The 22149-nt window shown below is 37.8% G+C and overlaps 1 protein-coding gene across 2 annotated transcripts in view; it reads left to right on the top strand.

Moving 5' to 3' along the window:
- The window catches only part of XRCC4 (X-ray repair cross complementing 4), a 184603-nt gene that overhangs the window by 6997 nt on the left and 155457 nt on the right, over positions 1-22149 (top strand). For both annotated transcript variants that reach the window (XM_074812162.1, XM_074812161.1), the window contains exons 2-3: positions 10833-10982; positions 19684-19871. In XM_074812162.1, coding sequence (XP_074668263.1) covers positions 10844-10982; positions 19684-19871 — 327 coding nt within the window. In that variant the 5' untranslated portion in view covers positions 10833-10843. The remainder of the gene's footprint in view (positions 1-10832; positions 10983-19683; positions 19872-22149) is intronic.

Raw genomic sequence — 22149 nt, 5'->3', positions numbered from 1 at the left:
TTTTTTTTTTTTTTTTTTTTCCCCCTCTTCTTTAAATAATGAGGTAGAGGAGGAATATTTTAGTATATACTGTTCATGTGAGGTTTGTGTTGTAATTTTGGTCCTTGATGATGCAAAAAAGTAAGCGTACTTGTAACACTGAAAAGGAGGAAGATACTGTATCTAAAATTCTACTGAAACTTTGTTGGAGCTGTGGGGAATTGACTTGTCTGGACAAAGGGCTGCGTTTTTTTTTTCTTATGCTCATGTACCTGTGTTGTTTCAGAGTCGTTGTATTTGTTTGCTGTTTTATTTCAGATAGTGGTGTGCAACAGTGGTTGGTTTGGCTTCTGCAGTTGGGAACCAGAAAGTCCAGCAACATGAAGGTGAAGCATGACCCAACATGCAGTGAAGCCTAAGCTTAATTGAGAATTACTTTAAAAATATTTTTCCCTTTTTGTTTTGTTTTGATTTCTGCTTCCACCCCCCCACCCCCACCCCCCCCCCCCCCCCATTTTTTTAATGTCATAAGGACTCATTTAACTTATCTGGGAAAGCAGGTACTTACAATCTTAACACTTTTGAGACCTCCACACTGATGCTCCACATATTTGCCTTGTAATGATTTACACTTTAAGATCTCAAAACTGTGTCGAACTGGTGCAGTATCAAAGCACTTTTGTGCTGTATTTTCCAAATGAGTACCTAATTACCCTCTCAGTTCAAGTCCCGGTGGCGTTTTTCCACTAGTATGCCCCTGCTGTGTCCTCATATTAGTCTGCAAATTTCTTTTCACAGTGCAAGTTAACATTCTTTAGCAGTTGTGAGGGAAAACTAATATTGAAAAGTTGGCTTCCTTAAGTAGACCCCCTGCTTGGCATCAAGTATCTTGGGTAAGGGTTTAATTTTTGAGAGTAGGTTTTGTGGTTTTTTTTGGTTTTTTTTTTGCCTAGCTGATAGTAAGAAAAGAAAAAATTACCACGTGAGAGTCAGGAAAGCTACTTAGAAAAGCAGTGAGCTGATATGTCTTGAAAAACTTTGTATTTTTATGCATAGAATTTAAGATGTAAAAACTACAAGTGACTCTTGCGAAGCTCTTAATGTCATCTTTTCTTTATAAATGTGGTTTGTAGATGTAGTGCTGATTGAGCACAAGCTAATAGATATGTGATTGCCTAGGTTGTAGAGTCATTAGAGGGTAGATTCAGTTGCTATCTGTTTAGTAGAACTGTGTCCTTATTTATTTTAACTGTTTTTTTTAAACTAAAGCTGCTTGCTTGTTCGGAACTTGGTGAGGCTGTGGGATTTGTGCACTGGGCCCTCTCCTTGCTAAAATACTGGCATGTCAGTTGTTCTTGGATATGGGCTGGTGCTTCTCCTGTTTTGGTTTGTCCAATGTGCATTATCACAAAGTCTAAGCTGAACTGGTGCCTCGCTTTTCTTTGAGTTTCTTGCCTCTTTTGTAGGTGCTATACCATGGGGCGCAGGCATCATATAATCCTATGTGTGTGTACCTGTCATGTCACCGGGTATGTTGACTCTCATGGCTTGGCATTCAAGGCAGATTAAAGAACCAAAACTGAACTTGTGCCCACCTGTGGAAACAGCTGAAATCAATGTTCAGCATGGATGGATATGGATGGATGTCTCTTTGCCTTATCTTCAAATTCTGATTGCTCAGCCTAATCCATCAAAAAAGTAATTAATTTTCAATGCAAAGTGGTAAACATGCCTGAATAAAGAGCTGCAAAATTGAAATTTAAGTGCATTGAAAGTGAATATCCCAGTTCACTGAAAATGTCTTGTGAATTATTCTTCTGTGGGGGCCAGATGAAACAAAATTAATTACAATGTTTAAATTAATAAAGTAGTGTAAGCTCTTTGTTTTCTGGGAGATCAGTGTTGCCTTTTCCAGCAGATAAATAGCAAATAGAAAGAAAAACATAATGAAACTTTTGTTAAGTGAAGACGGGGTAATGCAGGAATTTTCTTCAAAGAAAATGCCTTAGGAAACTGTTTAGCAAGATAAAGCGGTTTGGCGTCTAGGCCTATTTTTTATTATTAATTTGACAGGGACGTGAAATTAAAATAATCCATCTCTTTGAAAAGTCTTGGGTGTAGAGGTGGGAGGAGAGGAAGATATGTAAGCCTTCATATTTATACCTGCTCTTGTCCCACTGAGGCAGCTACATTTGGTGAAACTTGTTTTTCCAGGTTACTGAGCTCAATTTTTCAAAGCTCTTCATAAATCTTACATATAGGATTACATCCATCCATATCTAGCTGACACTGATTTCTTTGTTTCGTTTATCCTTGTTTCAGATTTCTTACTCTTGCCTGTGGAGCTATTGTGGATTCAATAGTACTGAATTTATCTGACTTCAAATTTAAAATAAAAGGCAGACTGTTTAGTGGAATCCATTGTTCAATGATGATAAGTCAAACATTTAGAGAAACGTGTCAAACTGAGTGGGATAGCAATAGGTCTATATGGGGACTAAAAAATAGAAAATAAAGGAAATCTGTAGGACACATTTGTTTTGTGTTGAATATCCTGATAATCCTAAAGAAGGCAGTGTTTTGGAAAACAGATGATACCTCAACCAGACTACTGTGTTATCCAAATATACATCAAAAAGACATATGTATCAGTGTAGTTTTGGATGGGTGAAGGGTGGTTAAAACATGCTGCTTTTTTTTTTTTTTTAATTCCTCAACTTTACCATACTAAGTTACTGTAAACTGAAGATTAAGTTATTGAAAACTGGAGATACTAGGAATTCCTGAAGCTTGGTTCTTACTGATTGTATATGGCAGGCTCAAAAGTTGCCTCTGGCAGAATTGTACAGATTTGTTTCCTTTTTCTGTTTTTTATCTGCAAAACATATAATTATTCTAGTGCTGTCTTTTCAGAGAGATTATGGGGAAATCGATATATATTTAGACAGTTTTTTTGTTTGTGGCATTTTTTTGGTTTTTTGTTTTTTTTGAGAAAGTGAATTATCTTTCCAAATAAATAGTCTAAGGTTTCAAGGGAAGGCAAAACAGGTGTGGCTCCGTGCCACCATTGGCTTTGGTGGGGCCTTGGAAAGCCAGGCTGACCTACTGCCAAAGTAGAGTTATAAAATATTTGTTGGGGCTTGCATCTCCCAGAGGCAACAAAGGTAGTGAGTCTGGGTCTCTAATGCTCGCCTGCTGATTTTGCATCCCAGATCTGCCCACTTGAAGCAGGTTTGGTGGTCATCTTTGATCCTTGCTCAGTTCTAGACACAGTTTTAGTAACATCAGTACTAAACTTAACTTTTTAATCAGGAAACATTTTAGTTGTATGACTTAATTTTATGTTTTACAGGTTTATAACATTCAGTTAGTGTATCCTGATTTATCCAGGGAAACCTTAGGATTTTTCTGATACAGATTTTGGAAAGTAAGGATTTGACAGCGTGTGCACACTAAACTATAAGTGTTGGGAAGAATTCGTAGAAAAAAGGTGAAAAAGAAAGGTTTGTCCCTTTTGGAAATCTATCCAGATACTCCTTTACTTGCTAGTATATACTAGTATAATTGCCCCCTTGAGTGTTTGTTTTAATATATGAAGGCCTTTTTTTTTTTTTTTAAACATTGTTACAGCTTAAACTGTCTCTTAATATAGATGCTTATAAGTAAGCTTGGCAAGCCTGGGTGCCTGGAGTTGGTAGTGGGTTAGGTCTGAGACTTCAAGAGGATGAAAGACACCAGGGTGGGCTTTGCCTCCAGGCTACAATTAAGATCAAAGCTTGTTAGTAAGATTCCTACTATAAAGGTTGTTGACTGTCTGCTTCCTTCTGTTTCTCCTCATTTTTCAGCTGGTGACTGTAGTAAATAAGTCTGACAAGGGTTGTTTCTTATCGTTGATTCCAGATCTTTTGTGGCAAGTCTTGCATATCCTATTGGCCCATGGAGTCTGACAAGCTCAAGACTGCTGTTTTTTGGACAATTGCACAAAAAGTATGTGCGTGTTTCCAATCCTTTTGTGGCTGCTACGAAACAGTGGGAAGCAAAGCAGTGCGAATGTGAGCCATGTGAGCCTTGCTTCTGCAGTTTGGTCCACAAGGACCAAATACTGATTGCAGCTGTCTTGAAGTCAGTCTCGTGATCGAATGTTGTGATGCAGGACTGAATTTTTAAAATGGGCCATTCACCCGTCTGCACAAAGTTATAGAGTCATTCAGTCATTTCTTCATATCCAGTGCCAATTTTTTATTCGTTTCCATTATCTGCAACACAAAGTTGCATTGTTGACAAAATTGTGATCCTTCTTTTAATATAGAATGAAGTTAAACAAAAGAACAACTAGATCCAATATAGGTTGCATGTAATATAAAAATGTGTTAGCCCCCTAAGTTTTATTAGGAAACAAAGCTCTTTCAAAATTTTTATCTTCTTTGGTCTTCAGATGTATCTTTAAGTTAACAGCTGAAGGTTATTACTGAACATTTCTTCAGTGTCAAACAAATATTGTAGCCAAGGGAATGGGTGGCTTATTGTGAGATGCGACAGGAAGGATGCTGCATTGTTTTCTTCATGTTTGTTGCCCCAGTCATGTTCATGCAAAAGGAAAAGAAAAAAGAGGAAGTCCTTATTAGGTCAGTAGTAGTTCTTAGATTAACAGAGTCGTAGTTGAAGTTTTTGTCAGATATTTTAATGCTCTTCCTCTTGAAGTATTGGAGTTAATGGAATTTTAAATTAACATGAGAGAATATCAATTTATATGAAATCTATCTCTAGAAATGTTCATAAATATAGACATTATCTTATTTCCTTGTGTTAGAAAATGTGGTAATAGCTAGTTTTAATCTAAAAGCAATATGTGGGGTTTTTGACTGGTTTAAATCTCCGATAATCCACTTATACATATATATATATAGCATGTCCTGAATCATACCTGTTCTCTGATTATATGTTAACGATTCACTTTCTTCTGATTATTACATTCTGATTTTTAGTGTATGCTGTGGTCAAGCCAATGAGAGAAGGGATCAAATTATAGACTTTTAATAGCAGTGTGCTGTATGTCCTGGTCTTCTCTTCTGAACTCGCTGTAGATAGCTCCCTGTTTTTCTCAGCAAGAAAGCACTTAACTTAATTGCTCAATTGGAAAGACATAGTAGCTCTTTCTGATCTGTAAGTAGCCTTCCATGTATAGCTGCTGAAGTTTGGAACACCTGCAGCTGAAGCCATTTGAAAAAAAGCCATTAGTCTGCATGGAATAAAATAAAGTGCTGAAGTTCAAAATATTATCAATGATGCTGTGTTGGAGCAGCCTAAAAGATTTGGCTTTTGGTCTATGCCTAGTGCTATCCAAAACAACATATAAAATTCTTTGTAAACCAATTTTAAAAGTGTCTTGTTTATTCAGAAGCAACTGTGTACGCTGTTTGTTCAGAGAGTAGACTCCAGTCAATTGCACACCAGCCAACAGCTGATTTCTCCTTAGAAAGAAACATTGCCTAATAAAGATCATGGAAGCCAAAGACCAAAGGGACAAAGTGCTAAAGATAAACAGCTCAATCCTCAACTGTTCGAAGGCCTCAATAAAGCCTCTGATTCACAAATTTGGGGTGGGACTCAACTGTTCCCACCTGCAAGCTTGTCTCATATCCTTGGCTCTAACGCGGTGAGGTGCTGGTATGTGGTGTGACCTCCTGTGCCCATAGAGAGAAAAACACTGTCTTTCTTACGGCCCTAATCAATCAGTTTCTCTGCAGCTTTTCTTTATCATAATTAAAGGAGGAAGAAAGTACTGATTGCTCTCATTATATTGAGACAGTGAATGGGAGGAGCATGCAGAGACAATGTTGCTGAAGATTGAACTGCACTCCAAGGTACTCCTCTGGTCTAATAGACTCGGAGGTGGTTTTTAGACTGCAGTAGTGAGGGTCTGATATCAGTAATTTAGTTTGTTGGATAGTTATAAAATACTCTGGGTTTATGCAGTGATTATTTTTTTTTTTTAATAAGCTTCAGCAGCGGCTGGACTGTTAAATAAAGAGAGTGCCAAAATTCAGGTGGCTGTTTTAACCATTTCGAGCGTTAAGACAGTTTTTACCAGTGTCCCTACCTTTCCACCCAAAGATGTGAAAGTGAAACTAACTCGTTAAAGTTTTAAGTCTCCCTCATCCTTTGAATTTTTGGTGGTCTTTCATAAGGAAATTATGATTTGGGGATGGGGATGTTAGTAAAATCTTAAAAAGCAGTACCAGCTTCTACAAGCTTGTGTGACCAGTTCTGTGGAAGTTCAGGTCTCAAGTTGGCATGTATTTTTCAGACCCCTTTGTCGGTACATCTGCAGTTATTTTGTTCTGGCTGAGTGTCTGGCCCGGAGTACTTAAAATAGCTGTAACTGTTTATGCTTTAGTTGTAGGCGTAGTGTTAATGGATTATTTGAGACAATAGCCACAACAGAGAAATGGTTTGGCATTCGTTTAAAAATTTACTAATAATATTTCTAGTGGGACTACTTTTTGAATGTATAAAGGTAGCTTCTTAGACAAGTACATGCAGGACTGTTGGCTGGAATTTTGCTTGTGTGGTGGTTATGACAAGGAATTATCCTGTTGAATAATTGGCCTTTTAAAGCATTATTTAAATATTAGGTTGAAACGTACATAATTTTTTTCTCTTTTAGAATCCACATTTAGTGTTTGGGAGATAATGATGTCAGCAGAGGCAATGGGGAGCCTAACTTGTTGCCCCCTTGATGCTACAGAAAGTCTGCAATTTGTGTGTATCTTCTCCTGTGGAAATGACTAAAGTGTAGATTCAATCAAATTTCTTGGAGGTGTGTTGTTGGTCTTCTGCCTTCCTGGAGAGAACATGCATTGGTAGCTGAATTGAAATATTTGTAAGGGGGGTGTGTGTGTTTAAGTGTGAATTTGGGGAAAGTGAGCTGGAGAATATACTTTGGCAAATCTGCTCTTTGTGTGCCCCTCAGACTTTGGCAGTGCACAGCGTTTTCCCCACAAACAAAAGCCCAGGGGCAGAAAGTCTGGTAGGAACACGATCACCTTTTACACACCAGTACTTGCTCTGTGAAGAGTGATGTACGCTTGGCATGTTGAAAGCTGACTGGGTGATGACGGAATATAGTAAGCAGGCAGGTGAATTGAGATAGGTTAGTAATAAAGAGGGTGTTTTAGTTTACTTCAGTTCTTGAAGGAGAGGGTGATATATCTTTTAAAGATGTTGAACAAAGTTACTTGTGAATCCTGTGAACATACAGCTAACTTCAGGTGTTCAAGCAGGATGTCCAACTTCCTCCCACTGAAATTCTTATTTTGGAACTATATTGGTATACATAGGTTATAAGTTTTGCCTTTAGACTGGATGAGATGTATGCACTCACCTTATAGTAAATTAATAAGGAATATGCTCTGCTTTAGTTTCTGTATTTTTTTCTTTCATTAGTAGTTGCTAGTTGCTGAATAGTTGTTATTTTTTGCTGTACTCATGCTGTAGATGTGTGTGGTTTATCTGTTTACTCAATACTACACTGAACTCTGTGGAAGGCTTGTGTTGTTGGGAGATGTGTGGAAGAGAGGTTTGGTGTGGGGTTTTTTTGTTTGGGTTTTTTTTTTTTTTTTTTTCTTTACAAACAGGTTTTAAGAAAGCAGTAAGGTACAGTATTTTTGTTTGCAGTGATGTTTGTATATGCTGTGTAGGTCAGACTAATTTTCGTGAAGAAGGTTTGTTCTTCTTGAAGCCATTATGTACAGCCAAGAATCCTCAAGCTTTTGCTGATGGATTGGAACAGTTGAGTGCTTGGAGATCTCAAGCAAGGCTGAGCTCTGCTTTGTGAGGCAATTTCTAAACATCTATTATAGCTAATACTCCTCTCAAAAGGTCACTGAGCACAATGGAGGAAGTAAAAGCTGGGAGAAAAGGTGTTTTCATTTTTTGCTCTCTTGTAAAATTCTTTGTTTAAAGATGCACTATAAAATGTGGTAAAGCTTGACAACTGTATTTTGCATTTTATTATGAAATACAGAACATTCTTCTGTGTTGTATTTTGTTTATATCTGTTTGTTTTTATTGATGTCATGTTTTACCACAGGTGTACAAATGGTATGGAAGTTTTATTGGTTCTGCTAACAGACCCATCCCTTACACTAGCAACAGAACTTTTAAGAATGATGTCTAAACAGAATCTTCATTTTTTGCTGTTCCACATCACTTGAGTGAAATACTAATGTGTGAAGATAGATGCGTGGGAAGCCCAGTATTAAGATATCAGATGAATTTCATCTCAGGCCTTAGAGACCTTGTTAGTGTACCTTTAAATAAATAATTTCCTTTCCTGTGTGACTCTTGGCATCGCTTTTTCTGACTGGGGATGGACACTTCATTCTCTGTATTGCAATATAAATAGAAAATTCAACTCTTTTGCTTTGATTTTTGTTATAAACAGTCTACATTAAAAAGAAAGCCTCTGGTGCAGGTGGTTTTCACTGAATGCTGCTCTGCTTTGTGATAAGAATCAAATGCAACAAGCAAAAACTCCTTATTGATATATATATATATGCATCACTACCTTGTATGCTGTCTGCCTGGGTTGCATGCAACTGTTTTGCAATCTTTAAGTAAAAGAGAATAATTAAAGTATTTTTTAAAACATTGTCTTTTAAAGAGGGACTTTTATGAAAATATTTCATAACAGACTGTATTTTTCCAGAACAAGCAAAAAAGCAAAAGGGAACGTCTCAGACAAAGGAGAATACATGCCTGTGTGCTTAAACATGCTACACATGTCACTTGTGCTTCCTGTTCTGTGCTCTTTATTGACCCATGTCCAGGCAGCTAGCACACTACAAATCTTTAAAATGGCTTTAGTTCTATAATCACTACTTGCAAAAGTCTTGTTCCAGGCCTCTAGGCCCCAAATATTTCATTTTCTGCTCTTGATTACAGGTGTATAGACATACTGTAGATTTTCAGAAATGGCCAGTTGCTTGGTGATCGAAATAGAAGACCTTTTTTTTTTGACTCAAACTAATTTTTCAGTATTGCTTTTTACTAACTTTTTAGTTACTGGCACATTTTCTGTATGACACCTGTAATAGTATAAACAGTGGTGCTTTATGGATGTAAATAGTAAAGACATCTCTCTTGATGTTGTTGGTGAGAATTTATGATGCTCAGGTACATGTACATGATTTATCTCTGTCTATTCCTACCATAGCTTTTGAATCCTAAACTATTCGGAAAAATTTTCTAAACAGGGAAACATTATGGTGCTCATGTGTGCTTAAGCTTTAAGATGGAAAAATAAAGTTAGCACTTTGAGTATTTGATGATGAAAATGTAATAGGTAGTCAGAAATACTGGACATGTTTTAGCCAAAGTTCAGCCCGGAATTTGTAGCAGACACTTTATGTGGTGTTCCTTTTATTGTTTAGAAATGCTATTTGTTAGTACAAGGTGATCTGTATTGTGGTTTTATTTGCCATCAGAAGTACTTAATGTGTTCGTTTCATTAAGCTTATTGATATCTATAATAAATGTTAGTATTGACAATGCTGCTGTTGTCTAGCAGTTTTATTCTTGAAAAATAAGTCTTATAATCGTATATTTTGCTGCTTTTGAATGCTGTGCACATGCTTGGACAAGGGAAAGGCATTTTTCAGATGTTGTTGGGTGCAGAGCTGAGCAAAGGTCAGACAAAATGCAATTAAAAATGTTCCTCCTAACCTGAAAATGCCAACCTTTTGGGAGGCCAATGGTAGTTAACTCTGTATCTATATTTGACTCTCAATTTCCCCGAGTGAAGAATGAGCTTCCCTCTACTACCTCTTGAAGAACAGAGTCCCCCCAGGGCCTGAACTGAGCATGATCATGAGTACTTATTGCTACACTTTCCGTGGAAAACTTGACAGAGCTTTCATCACCTAACCAGTCCAAGGATCGTTGTACTTAGTGCATGTAGTTTAAATGCCTCAGTTGTATTTTTCCTGCTTTTATCAGCACATTATTTTTAGTGTGAATGAACATGTAGCCCTTTTTCATTCACTTCTAAAAAAGAAAATTTAAAAGCCCAAACCATCTGAACACCCCAAAACAAACTCTTCAGGCACTGGACAACATGAAGCATTCTTAGTGAAAATACTGTATGTCAACGTTGACTTCAGAATTGGCTGTTTCTTCATTATTCTGTGGAGGAAATTACTAAATGCAATTTTTCAAGTTCATGAGTACCATGAGGATTCATTGTTGTCAGATTAGACCATGTATAAATACATGGGATTCTTTAGAAGGATTTATGTCAAGTACATATTGCCAAATTGCTTTGATATTGAGCAAAAAACTCACTGTATGATCATAAATTTTGTTCTCCACAGCATCCGGTTTTTAAAATAATTTCTTTGGTTGTTGGCATCCACTGCAACCTCTGCTTTGCAGTGAACCTTATTAGCCTGCTTTCACATAATGGTCTTCCAGATGAATATTGATTGTTTTGAATTACATTCCATGTGCTGTGTGTTGGGTGATAGTAGACAGTAAATTAGCCAGGAGGAAGTGCTTGTGTATTGTAATTTTCTGTTCCCCAGCTTTCTGCCCTCAATTTCTTAATTTGGAACTATTCAAATACATTTGATTGTTGGCACTGTTCTTTTAAACCCTACTTATTGTAACCCATGTTTCTGTTTGGAAATCTCATTGGTTCTTTGAAAAACTGAATTGCGGCGGAATGTAAAATGAAAGTTTAAGTATGCTTAAGTATCACTTGTTTTTGATTTGAAGTTAGTTATGTAAAACTGCTAAGCACCTCTGGAAAATAAGCTATTGGTTATAACAAGATTATCTTACTTCCTTAACAGGTGTCTGGAAAATGGAGAAGACTTTGAACAGAATTCATCCAGTTTCTGATCCAGAAGCAACGTACTTTCTACAAATATCATGGGAAAAAGATTTAGGCACTGGCTTTGGTTTAATACTTAGTGATGGTCAATGTGCATGGACTGGGACAGGTAATAATGCAAAGGGAAAAGAAAATGTTTTCAGTTATTACTCTTATTTATTATTGTCTTTAAATACTTTCTGAACTGTGACCTGCTACTTGCATCAAAAGCTTTTTATGAGCGTTACCCCTCCCCAGTGATGGAGGAGGTGGGGTTTATGATTCTGGGACATTGTCAGAGATCTTTCAAATCTGGAAAGATTGTGTGTCAAACCTAATACTAATTTATTTAGCATATGGATATGCAATGTTTTGGTTTTTCTTTAGCGTAACACTTACGTGTCTTCTCCAGATCCTCAAACAAATGTGTTCTGCAAGTTCCATTTAATTGAAGATGTTTTTTAAATGGTGTCATAAAATCTTAATCATTAAAGGTAGCTGTATTTGGTACTCAGATGAATTTCTGGAAAGGAGAAGGGACAAGAAAATATCTTTTTCTTGGGCATAAGTTATCAGAAGGAAAAAAATAGCTTGTGGGCTCAGTAACCTGAATAAGAGGATGGGTCTCTTAAGTGTGCATGCTTTTCTCATTCGCACCTAGTGCAAGAAGAAAGATTTGTGTGTTCCTTTAGAAATGTGTCACGTACTTCATCAGAAGCCGTTCTCTGTGGCAAGAATATTTCTAAGGAAGAAAATGATATATTTTACAGCATATTGTAGGCAAAAACATGTACTATATGCGTGTGTGTGTGTATATAGTTTCTGTGTATAAAAAGAAGCTTAATCTTTCATCAACATTTTGAATACAATTTTTAGCTTTTTTTCTTTCAGACCTAGGAAATAAGACCAATATAAAATACTTCTAGATATGTATGAAATCTGTTTTTCCGTATTCCTTTTAACATTTCAAACACACTATTGATTAGGAGTTCCTGCACAAGACAAATACACATGTTCCAATGCTGGTTCCCTGTAGTCTAGTATGAAAGTTTTCTGTCTTGATCTGACAATAGGATAGTCAAACTATATATTTTGTGATAGGATGAGGGGTAACAGTTTTAAAGTGACAGAGGGTAGATTTAGATTAGATATAAGGAAGAAAATCTTCCCTGTGAGGGTGGTGAGGCCCTGGCACAGGTTGCCCAGAGAAGCTGTGGCTGCCCCCTCCCTGGAAGGGTTCAAGGCCAGGTTGGACGGGGCTTTGGGCAACCTGGGCTAGTGGAAGGTGTCCCTGCCCATGGCAGGGGGGTTGGGGCTAGATGGTCTTTAAGGTCCCTTCCAATCCAAACTGTTATATGGTTTTCAAAATAGCAAGAAGGATGTTAACATTGATAAATACTTAACTAATTGAGCATGCTAATTTTTCTGTTTAAAAGCTTTTCTTGTTGTTCTTATGTAACTTTAAAATCCCCCAATTAAAATTCACAAAAAGCTTATTCTTAAGTCTGTTATTTTTCTAAGTAAAGCTATGTTACTATAATTGGAAGAATATAGAAAAAGTACATAAACACAGTTCTCATTTTGTTAACTTCCTGCATCTGGCAGAATGGCTGGATGATCATTTCCCAAGACAGAGGACCAGTGAAAGCAAAATGACCTCACTCTATTAAAAGGAAGGAAAGAAACCCACAACAGTTTAGCATGAGCACTGGGTACTCATCCAAAGGAGAGTGCTTCTATTTCTTCTGCAAGAATCTGAGCCATTTCTAAGAAATTCCTAATGAATTTGTATAGTCTGTTGAATAATTTCATTAGGAGTTGAAGCTCTCATGCATGAGAGTTTCTTATGGCATAGATCTGAGTTTTCATATACTCAGTGTTTGTTTTAATCACTTTTTCTAAGTTACTACATCACAGTTGAGAGTGCTTAGATTCAAAACCTGGGAGAAGGGAAAGCAGTGGTCAGAAAATTCTTACTATGGGAAATCCCTTTTGGGTTTCTCATGCTGTGGATTATTTTGCTTGGCAAGACCTACCAGGAAGTGAATGAGAGTTGCTGATGGAGTTGTCTTTTATGGTTTTTGTATATTTAATGTGATGATGAAAAGTGTTAGCAGTCCTATTTAAGGGGGGGGGGGGGGGGGGAAGTAAATTTCAGGGGGTGGGGGTGTTGAAACACACAAATATGCAATATGATCTAATATATTTACTTGGTATTGGGTAAAAGAACTACAGTTATATGGATTTATACATTTTGTGTTTCTCTAACAATTGATCAGTTCTGCCAGTTTTATAAGATAGAGGAACATGCAGAATATACAGGCACCACAGGAGGAAAAACCTAGTGCTGTATTGCAGTATATTAGTATCTTTGGGGTTTTTTAGTTTTCTTATTTTCATTAAAAGTTTAATTTTTCTCAGTGTTGAAATCATTGTTCTAGACAAGCACTTATTTTTACAAGTATTTCCAACTCACTTTTTTCTACCCCTCTTTGTCTCATACTGCAGGCGATTTCACTTTTCTGTCTGTACTGTTTTAGGGGACTTACGGGGATTGCTGGCATACTAGTGGCCTTTTCTCTCTCAACTCTGTCAGTGTCCTGAATAAGAAATAAGCTAGCTAATGAGGAAATGATTGGTGGCAGTAGCTTGTAATAAAATAGAAATGTTTTGATGGTAAATTTCTTGCCTTTCTTTCCCACTCAATTCTTGCTATTTGTAGTGGATTGTTAGCTCTGCAAGATGAGTGTTGACTAGCACTGTAGCTCCAATTGTTCATAGACTTGTAGGCTGAGCTTTTTTCCTGACAGTAGTTCCACTGTATCATTCTTTATATGAAAATTAAAAATGCTGCTTTCAGTTTTAAAAAAACAAGATGCAGCTGGCAATTGTTAAAGTCTTAAGCCTTTCTGATTAACATCCATTTCATGCTTAAAATAATTTTTAAAAATCTTGGAAAATACTTTTACTAGCTCATCTAAGATAATTCGATGTGTTCAGTTGTGTTGGTGCTGAGGGTTGAACAGTTGGCTTACAATGAGGTAGGGAAGAACTGATTGCACATGCAACGGCTGTTTTAAGTTTACATCCTTCAGCTTCGCAGCACTGTCTGTAACAGTACAAAGTCCTGTTCTGAAATTCATACCTGTCAGTTAATGCAGGAGGATTAATGCACAACTGACTTTGACTTAGCAGTTGCTTGCTTCTAGGTCTTTCTTTTCATGTTTGCAGTGCTGCATGCTGGCTTTGCTCTTGTTTGTATCCCTGTGTGACAGCTGCAGATGTGTCTGGTTTATAGGGGAGGACGCAGTGATGCAGCGTTGCAGCTAAATAGTGTGGATTTGCACTCAAAAATCCTGTTTGTAGGACAAGTACTAGGTGGCTTTATATGCAGCCCTCTGTCTTAGCCTCTCTCTTCATGTATTAGGAAAGGGTTTTATGTATTACAAAAAAGATGGTTGTGATGTCCATGCAGTGAAAAAAAGAATCTGTTACACCTTTATCCATTTCTCTCTGTGCCCTGTGTTTCCTTCCATCAAGATTTTTTAACCCCAGTTTAGTGAAGAGGGCTGCTGCTTACTTTTGCTTTGTTTTAAATTTGTCTTGTTGGGTTGTAGGAATAAATTTGACAAGTGTAACATGTTCTTTAAATGATGATACTAGAATATAAATGTTTTGAATCTTTAGTTTATTAGGTGTCTCAGAGTATTTCAGTGCCCTAAAGCTCATCAGTATAAAAAACATTCATGTACTATTGTCTATTACATCTGTTAGAGAGCAGAGTACGGTTTCCATTTTGGGAGATGTGCTTTTACAAAGAGCACACATCTTGAGTTTACAGATCTGTAGGGACATACAGTTATAATATGCCATACCTCTCCCTGGACTCTTTTTACTAAGTCCCTCCATTATTTTTTTTTTTTTCCCTTCTCTGCAGTATAGATAATGCAACTTAAAATGTAAGGATAGAAGCATCTTCTCCAATCTAGGAATACTGATTATTAAGTTATTTTATTCCTGGTTTATTCTAATGCATGCTCCACAGCACTCCTATATTTTTGTTAAGGTATAATGACATTTTTGCAATTTGTGACATCTGCTGAATGTTGTGTTGTTGCACATCTGATAAAATGCTATGTGTTGTGCCTTGTCCATTTACTTTATGTTAGGCTAGTGTGAGTGTGACAGGTTTCATCTTGTATCTTCAAAAGAACAGGGGTGCAGAGAAAACTCATTTTTAAATGTTGTCTCTTAAGGAGAATATGGAGATCTTTGTGACAGACTTCAGACTGGCATTTCACATCTTAGTGTGACAAAGACTGACTTGCTCATATTTATTGACCCTAATTCCATTATTTTTTCTTTTTTTCTTTTTTTTCTTTTCTCTTATCATAACTCCAAAGCAATTCAGTTCCCTTACATCCCTTTGCTTTCTAGCTTTTGAATCTGCCTAGGAAAAAAATGCCTGGTGCTAGGGGATAACTAATGTGATTCTGACCTATTTCTGGTCCTTTTAACTGAATATATCTGCAGGCTGAAATTTTCCACAAAACGGGGTAGTTTCTCCTTGGTTCAACTGTTTGTTTCCTTGCAGTGGTGACAGTAGCATGCTCTTTTTTTGCCACCTGTGTCTCCTTTTTCACCTATCTGTTCACCTGTTTCTTATAAACAGAGTAATATAGTGGGGTGTTAGTGACTGACCTGCCTCACCAGGTTTTTGTAGACATATGATAATTACCTAAGGTGATTAGCAAGGTAGTATTTCCTTTTTTGTGTGCACAAATAGTTGATTTATTTGTGAATAGATGACATAACTGATTATTGTGACCTGTTATTAAAAAAGAAAAAAAGCACAAAAACCCCATCAAACAACCCCCAACAAAACCCCTCTCGGTTAAGACTATGATCAGTAAAATCTGCATGTTTTCCACATTGTGAGACATGTAGAGAGTAGGACTACTAAAGCTAATACTTATGAAGAAGGAAGAGCTGGTTGGGTAAGCTAAAACTGGGGGCAGCCTTTGGTTGCAGTGACTATTGAGTGGTGGAGTTCAGGTTTGTGTGAGGAGGGAACAGGGTAGAAAGCAGGATAATAACCCTAGATTTCAAGAGAGCAGACATCGACTTCTTCAGGATCTCTTTAAAAGAATCCTATAGGATACAGCTCTGAAGAGAAGAGTGGTCCAGGAGAGGTGGTTGATTTTTCAGGTATCACCTTCTCCAAGCTCAAAAATAGTTCATCTCACTGGAACAGGAAATCAAGCAAAGGTGGCAGGAGGCCTGCATGGATGAACAAGGAGCTCCTGGCTAAACTCATATGTAAAAAGGAAGTGTGCAAGAGGTGGAAGCCAGGGGAAGGTATCCAGAGAGGTGCATAGAGACAGTGACCAAACATGCTGGGATGGGGTTAGGAAAGCTAGAGCCCACCTGGGATAGCATCTGGCAAGGGATATGAAGGGCAACTAGGACGTCTGCAGGCTAATCGGCACCAGAAGGAAGATGAGGGAGAATGTGGGCCTGCTGCAGAGTGGGGGCAGGGGGACTGGTGACAAAGGACATGGAAAAAGCTGAGGTACTACTCAGTGCCTTCTTTGCTTTGGTCTTTGTTGGTTAAGATTTGCCTTTAGAAATCCCAAGCCCTCAGATCAGTGGGAAATTCAGGAGATTCAAGAGTGAGTCTCTCAAAGGAGACTTACTCTTGGAGGAGGATGAGGTCAGAGAATATCTTGATAAACTGGATGTACACAACTCCATGGGACCTGATTGGATGAGACTGAGTACTGAGGGATCTGGCCCATGTCATTGTGAGGCCATTCTTGGTTATTTTTGCAAGGTAATAGCAATCAGGGGATGGTTTTAAGGACTGGAAGAAATGTCTTTCCTATCTTTGGGATGAGTAAGGGGATGGATCTGGGTAACTGGCCATCCAGAGGCTGTTGGAGGAATAATCATGGAAACCATTTCAAAAATTACTAAGGTCAAGATGGTGAGTAGTCAGGATGGATTTACAGAGGGGAAATCATGCCTGACCCACCCAATAACCTCAGAAATTACTAGCTTGTTGAATAGGGGAAGGGCAGTGGATGTTGTTTATTTTGGCTTTAGCTAGCAAGGGTTTCAACGCTGTGTCCTCTAACATCCTCACAGACAAACTGGTGAAGTATGGACTAGATAAATGAACAGTGAAATGGATTGAGCTTAGCCAGTTCAACCAGATTTCAAAAGGTTGTGATCAGCAGCATGAAGTTATGCCGGAGGCCAGTTACTAGTGGCCCTGTACAACAGGGGTCAGTAATGGGTCCAGTACTGTTAACATCTTCATTAATCACTTGCATGATGACACAGTGCATCCTCAGCAAGTTTATGGGTGATGCAAAACTGGGGGAAGGATTGATAAAAGGATTGGGTTGCCATTCGGAGGGACCTGGACAGGCTGGAGAAATGGGCTGAGAGGAATCTCATGAAATTCACAAAGGGAAAAGCAAAACTATATAACTGGGGAGGAAGAAGCCCCCAGACTGTATGGTGCCTTGGGTAACTGGCTGGAAGCAGGTGCCTTGTTGAAAAGGACCTGGGAGTCCTTGTGGACAAGAAGTTGAACATGGGCCAGCAATGTGGCTTTGTGGCAAAGACGGCCAACAGCCTCCTGGGCTAAACTAGGAACAGTGTTGCCAGCATGTCAAGGGAGGTGATCCTTCCCCTCTGCTCAGCCCTGGTGAGACCCATGATGCGGTGTCCAGTTCTGGGCTCTGCAGTATGAGAAAGACATGAACATACAGGTTTGAGTCCATGAAGACAACTGAAGGACTTGAGCATCTGTCGTGCAAGGAGAAGTTGAGAGAGCTGGGACTGTGCAGCCTGGAGGAGAGAAAGCTCAGGGAGTTTTTGTCAATGTGTATTTATTAATACCTGATGAGAGGGAGTAAAGGAGATGTAGCAGGCTCTTCTCAGTGATGTCAGTGAAAGGACAAGAGGCAATGGACACAAACTGAAATACAAGGAATTCCATTTAAACAGAGGAAGAAACTTTTTTTACCATAGGGGTGACCAGAACAGATTGCCTGGAGTGGATGTGGAGCCTCGGTCCTTTGAGATATTCAAACCCCATTCAAAACATAGTCCTGAGCAACCTTTGTGGTTGACCCTTTTTTGATCTAGTTGGACTAGACAATCTCTAGAGGTCTCTTCCAAACTCAACCACACTGAGTCTGAAAATAAGCTAAAATTACCAAACGTGCAGAATTAATCCAGAAATCCTGAGGTGTGTGAGGATATAACTGTTCTTATCAAATAATTATACATTTACCTCTTTGCTTTATTTTTATATGATGGATTGATTTGATATGCACTGCCTCCTTTGCAATACGAGGTTAGCTAGGGTGTCAAGAAGATTGGAGAAAAATGAGGCAATTTGAACAGACTCATGTTTGATTGAAATGCTGTTCTATTTCGGTATGATTGCAGTACATGTGCAGGCTTATGTCTCAATATGAAACTATCTTCAAAGGTATTCATATAGAGAAAAAATACAGTTATTAATAGGGGTCTTAAGTGGCATACTTTTTAAAGTCACTTTCAGTTCTGTGAAAGATGTGTTTTGGGGTTGGTTGGTTTTGGTTGGGTTTTTGGGGGTTTGCCGTGTATGTTTTTGTTTGCTTTTTTGTTCACTGTTTTTTTTTCAGGCTGTCACAAACTAATGTCCTTTTGCATATCTTGCTTTCTCAAATGCTGAGCAAATGCTAGGAAGATCTAAGAGCAAGCAGGGGTAAATGACAATCTAGAGCAGTCTTCCTCAGAAGGTTGTGCAGAAGAAGAGGAAGCACTTCTGTTAATCAAGTAAACCATCTAAAATACTGTATTGGTAGGCTAGACATTAAAGCCTACATTACATTATATAAATCCTCTCTTTAATTTAGAGCCTGTGAAAGAAGCTCTGCACCCCTCATTGACGTCATTGTTCTGATTAATATTTGATCTCTAAAAGTACTGAAGAAACAGTATGTAGAATAAAATAAAAAGAACGGAAAATAACCAGGGGCCCAGGTGGAAAAATCAAGAACTCCTCCTTGCTACTCCTAGTGAAAGATGATGAGTCTTGGTAACTTGCCATTTCAGTTTGAAGGTTAACCAAAAGAAGATGTAGGAAGAAATAAATGATCAGAAGCAGACAGGGAAGGCTATAATGATTCTTAATAACATTACACTTTTATTGACCTGTTCTGTACCTTAGTCAACCATTCTTTGTTTTCAAAGGAATGGAATAAAATTTTCTTCATGGACCTGATGCAAACTGGAGACGCATCCCCCATTTAGTGGTCCTTGAATGTAAACAGTAAAACATGGATTCTCAAGTTGCTAGGTGTAGCTTCATTTGTAAATTGACAGTGTATTTTGTTTTAAGGTTGTAAATTACAAACTTGGAAAACTGGATCAAGAATGTGTGAGGAGACAGTTGCGTCTGTTGTCTTACAGGGTTTAGATAACACACTTTCAAAGAGAACTGAGAGGGTACGATAAATCATAGTTAAAGCATTCTACTCTGTAAGGTTAGTGTTATTCTGAATTACTTTAGGCAAGTAGAATTGTGGACTAGTAGCAATAAATCATTTTCAGACAGAAAGAGAAGGGACAGAACTTAATTCTTAGGAAAAACACAGTATCTCTGCTACATTTCCATTAGTGTCTGGCCCACTGATATATGTCCAGGAAAGAATAGTCTCCTAATATTTGCCTGTCCCTTAAGGGGTGTGTGTGTCTATATGTACATATAAATACATATACATGTTCACATACGTATGAGTATTTATTTCTCACATGTTTCTTTCTGATAGTTTCTGAAGCTGAAATTTCTAGGGAGGCTGCTGACATGGAAATGAATAGAGAAAAGTATGTCGAAGAACTGAAGAAGGCACTGATAGCTGGAGAAGAATCAGCTGGCAAATATAACTTTGCTATTTCAAGAGATGAAGAAAATATGGAGTGTCATTTCTCCTATGAAAGAAATCTGAAAGATGGCTCTGTAAGTATAGTTATATGTTTGAATTTGACTGTTAAACTACGAGAAGGACCTTAGTACATTTCTGTATTTTATTAGGTTCTTCAAAAGCAAATAGATCTGTGATATGTGTTTCAGGTTGAATGAATATTGTGAACTCTGCCACGGGCCAAACTAGAAACAAGTTTGTGGTTTCCTATCAAAACCTGGTATCAATAGAACTATTTCTGTGTTACTTTCTTAAATGCTACTGAATAAGAGTATTACTTCTCTATTTAAGTTTTGGATTAGTGTAGTGATAGCATGAGGGATAACAGTTTTAAACTGAAGGAGTGCAAATTTGGATTAGATATAAGGAAGAAATTCTTCCCTGTGAGCGTGGTGAGGCCCTGGCACAGGTTGCCCAGAGCTGTGGCTGCCCCTTCCCTGGGAGGGTTCAAGGCCAGGTTGGACAGAGCTTTGGGCAACCTGGGCTAGTGGAAGGTGTCCCTGCCCATGGCAGGGCGGTTGGGACTAGGTGATCTTTAAGGTCCCATCCAACCCCAACCATTCTGTGATATATGTTTTGGTTTTTTTAAGCATGGTATGCCTACATGTTGGAGCTGCAGTTTAGAATTAAGCTGACAGGTTCCATAAGTTGTAACTTTGTTTTTAATTCCTAACTTGGGAAATATGCTTCCCCTTTGAAATTCCAGCCCCCTGTGCATTTCTGCTTTGCTCATTTATTCTTTCTTCTCTATACTCACCTAAATAAAGAAAAATATTAAAATTTAAGTAAGATTTTTTCAAATGCTAAAACATACTTTTTAAATGAGCCCTTCTATTACTTAAAATATGTTGGAAGCTAACACTAAAGTTGTTTCCTCCTTGAAAGTGCATTAAATTACAACTGGTAATGTGGTTCCATGTTGGTTTCTTGGCTGCAAGGGAAAGGACCTTCTTAAAGCAAGAAAGAAACCAGTATAATCTGTATCTGTAGGTACTTTTGCTTATTTCAGGTTGTGACTTGGTGTTAAAGCTTTCCTGGGTAAGAAGCTAATTTAAGGTAATCCTTCTTGCTTGTACTCTTTTCTTTTTTTTTTTATTTTTTTATTTTTTCTCCTCCAGAAATTAATGCTTTGCCTTTCCCAAGGTTTGTCACATCTTCAGTTGTGCTAGGATAGCAGTTGGGCTGACTGATCACTGAGCTACATTAGTGAAATCATTTGGGTTTAACAAGCACTGATTTAAAATTGCACTCATCCAGTTCAGGGCACAGTTCTGCAATCAGTTCCACTGACATTATTGAGGGGAAGAAAATTGCAGGGTGAAATGGGAGATGAGATTGCAGATAGAGAAAAGTAGGAATGTCTTTGACCAGATCTCTTTTTTTCTTGTGGAAAAAATCTGGCATGGAGTCTGGGAGCAAAGTGTCTAGGGATTGTCATATCTGCTTTGTTTTGAAAGACTTCTTCAGACCATTGGGACATACTTTGCTTCTCATTTGGTTAATTTTGGCAGGTATCACCTTTTAAGAAACTAACAGAAGTGTCTGACTTGAAACAAAAAAATCAAACGAAAACAAAGAAACTACCTTCTCTGGGATATGTCTGTTGGAAGTGGAAGGCAGAAATTCTTTTTTCCTCTAAACTGGAAGTAGGCAATGACTAGGTATTGGTCACAAACCTGAAATGGGAGTATGGGCATATTTCATGTATGTGTATCTCTTAGATGAGATGAGGAAAAACATTTTAAAGAGGGGGCGCATTCAGATTATCTAACCAGTAGCAGCTCACATTGTCAGAATTTACTGTCAGAGTCTTGGCTTCATTTTAGTAAGCAGAGAAAGAGAGATTCAGTAGAATGAAGTTTGGCATTTTAAGAGTGCTTCATTATAGGCCTTTTTCTTGTGCAATATAGGAAATTTCAGCATAATTTGGTTCTTGACTGAGGTGACGAAAGTTAGGTGATGTAAGTATTCTCATCTGCATTATCAATATTTCTGTGGATTCACCCAAGGCCTTATGGGCTCTATACCCCCTTCTTGACACTTGTGAGCACAAAGGGCTGAGCGCTGTTCACAAAGGGTCTAGGTTAAAAGTACTACATTACAGCAGGGTTACAAGGTTAGGACCAAATTGTACTTAGAAAATAAGAGCAGTAATTTTAAGAATCCTGTTTTTCTTGTCTGTGTCACACATAATATATTCTAAATACCAGACAGATGAAATACATACTATATTTTTATTAAGGAAAAATATCTTCATATATGTGGGCCTACCTAATATGTTTCCATCAATTAAGGCTTACGAGAAATTTAATT

Source organism: Strix aluco, chromosome Z (genome assembly GCF_031877795.1).
Source record: "Strix aluco isolate bStrAlu1 chromosome Z, bStrAlu1.hap1, whole genome shotgun sequence".
In the NCBI taxonomy this organism is placed as follows: Eukaryota; Metazoa; Chordata; class Aves; order Strigiformes; family Strigidae; genus Strix; species Strix aluco.
Note: the sequence above shows the minus strand (reverse complement) of the source record. Positions and strands in the feature narration are given on the sequence as shown.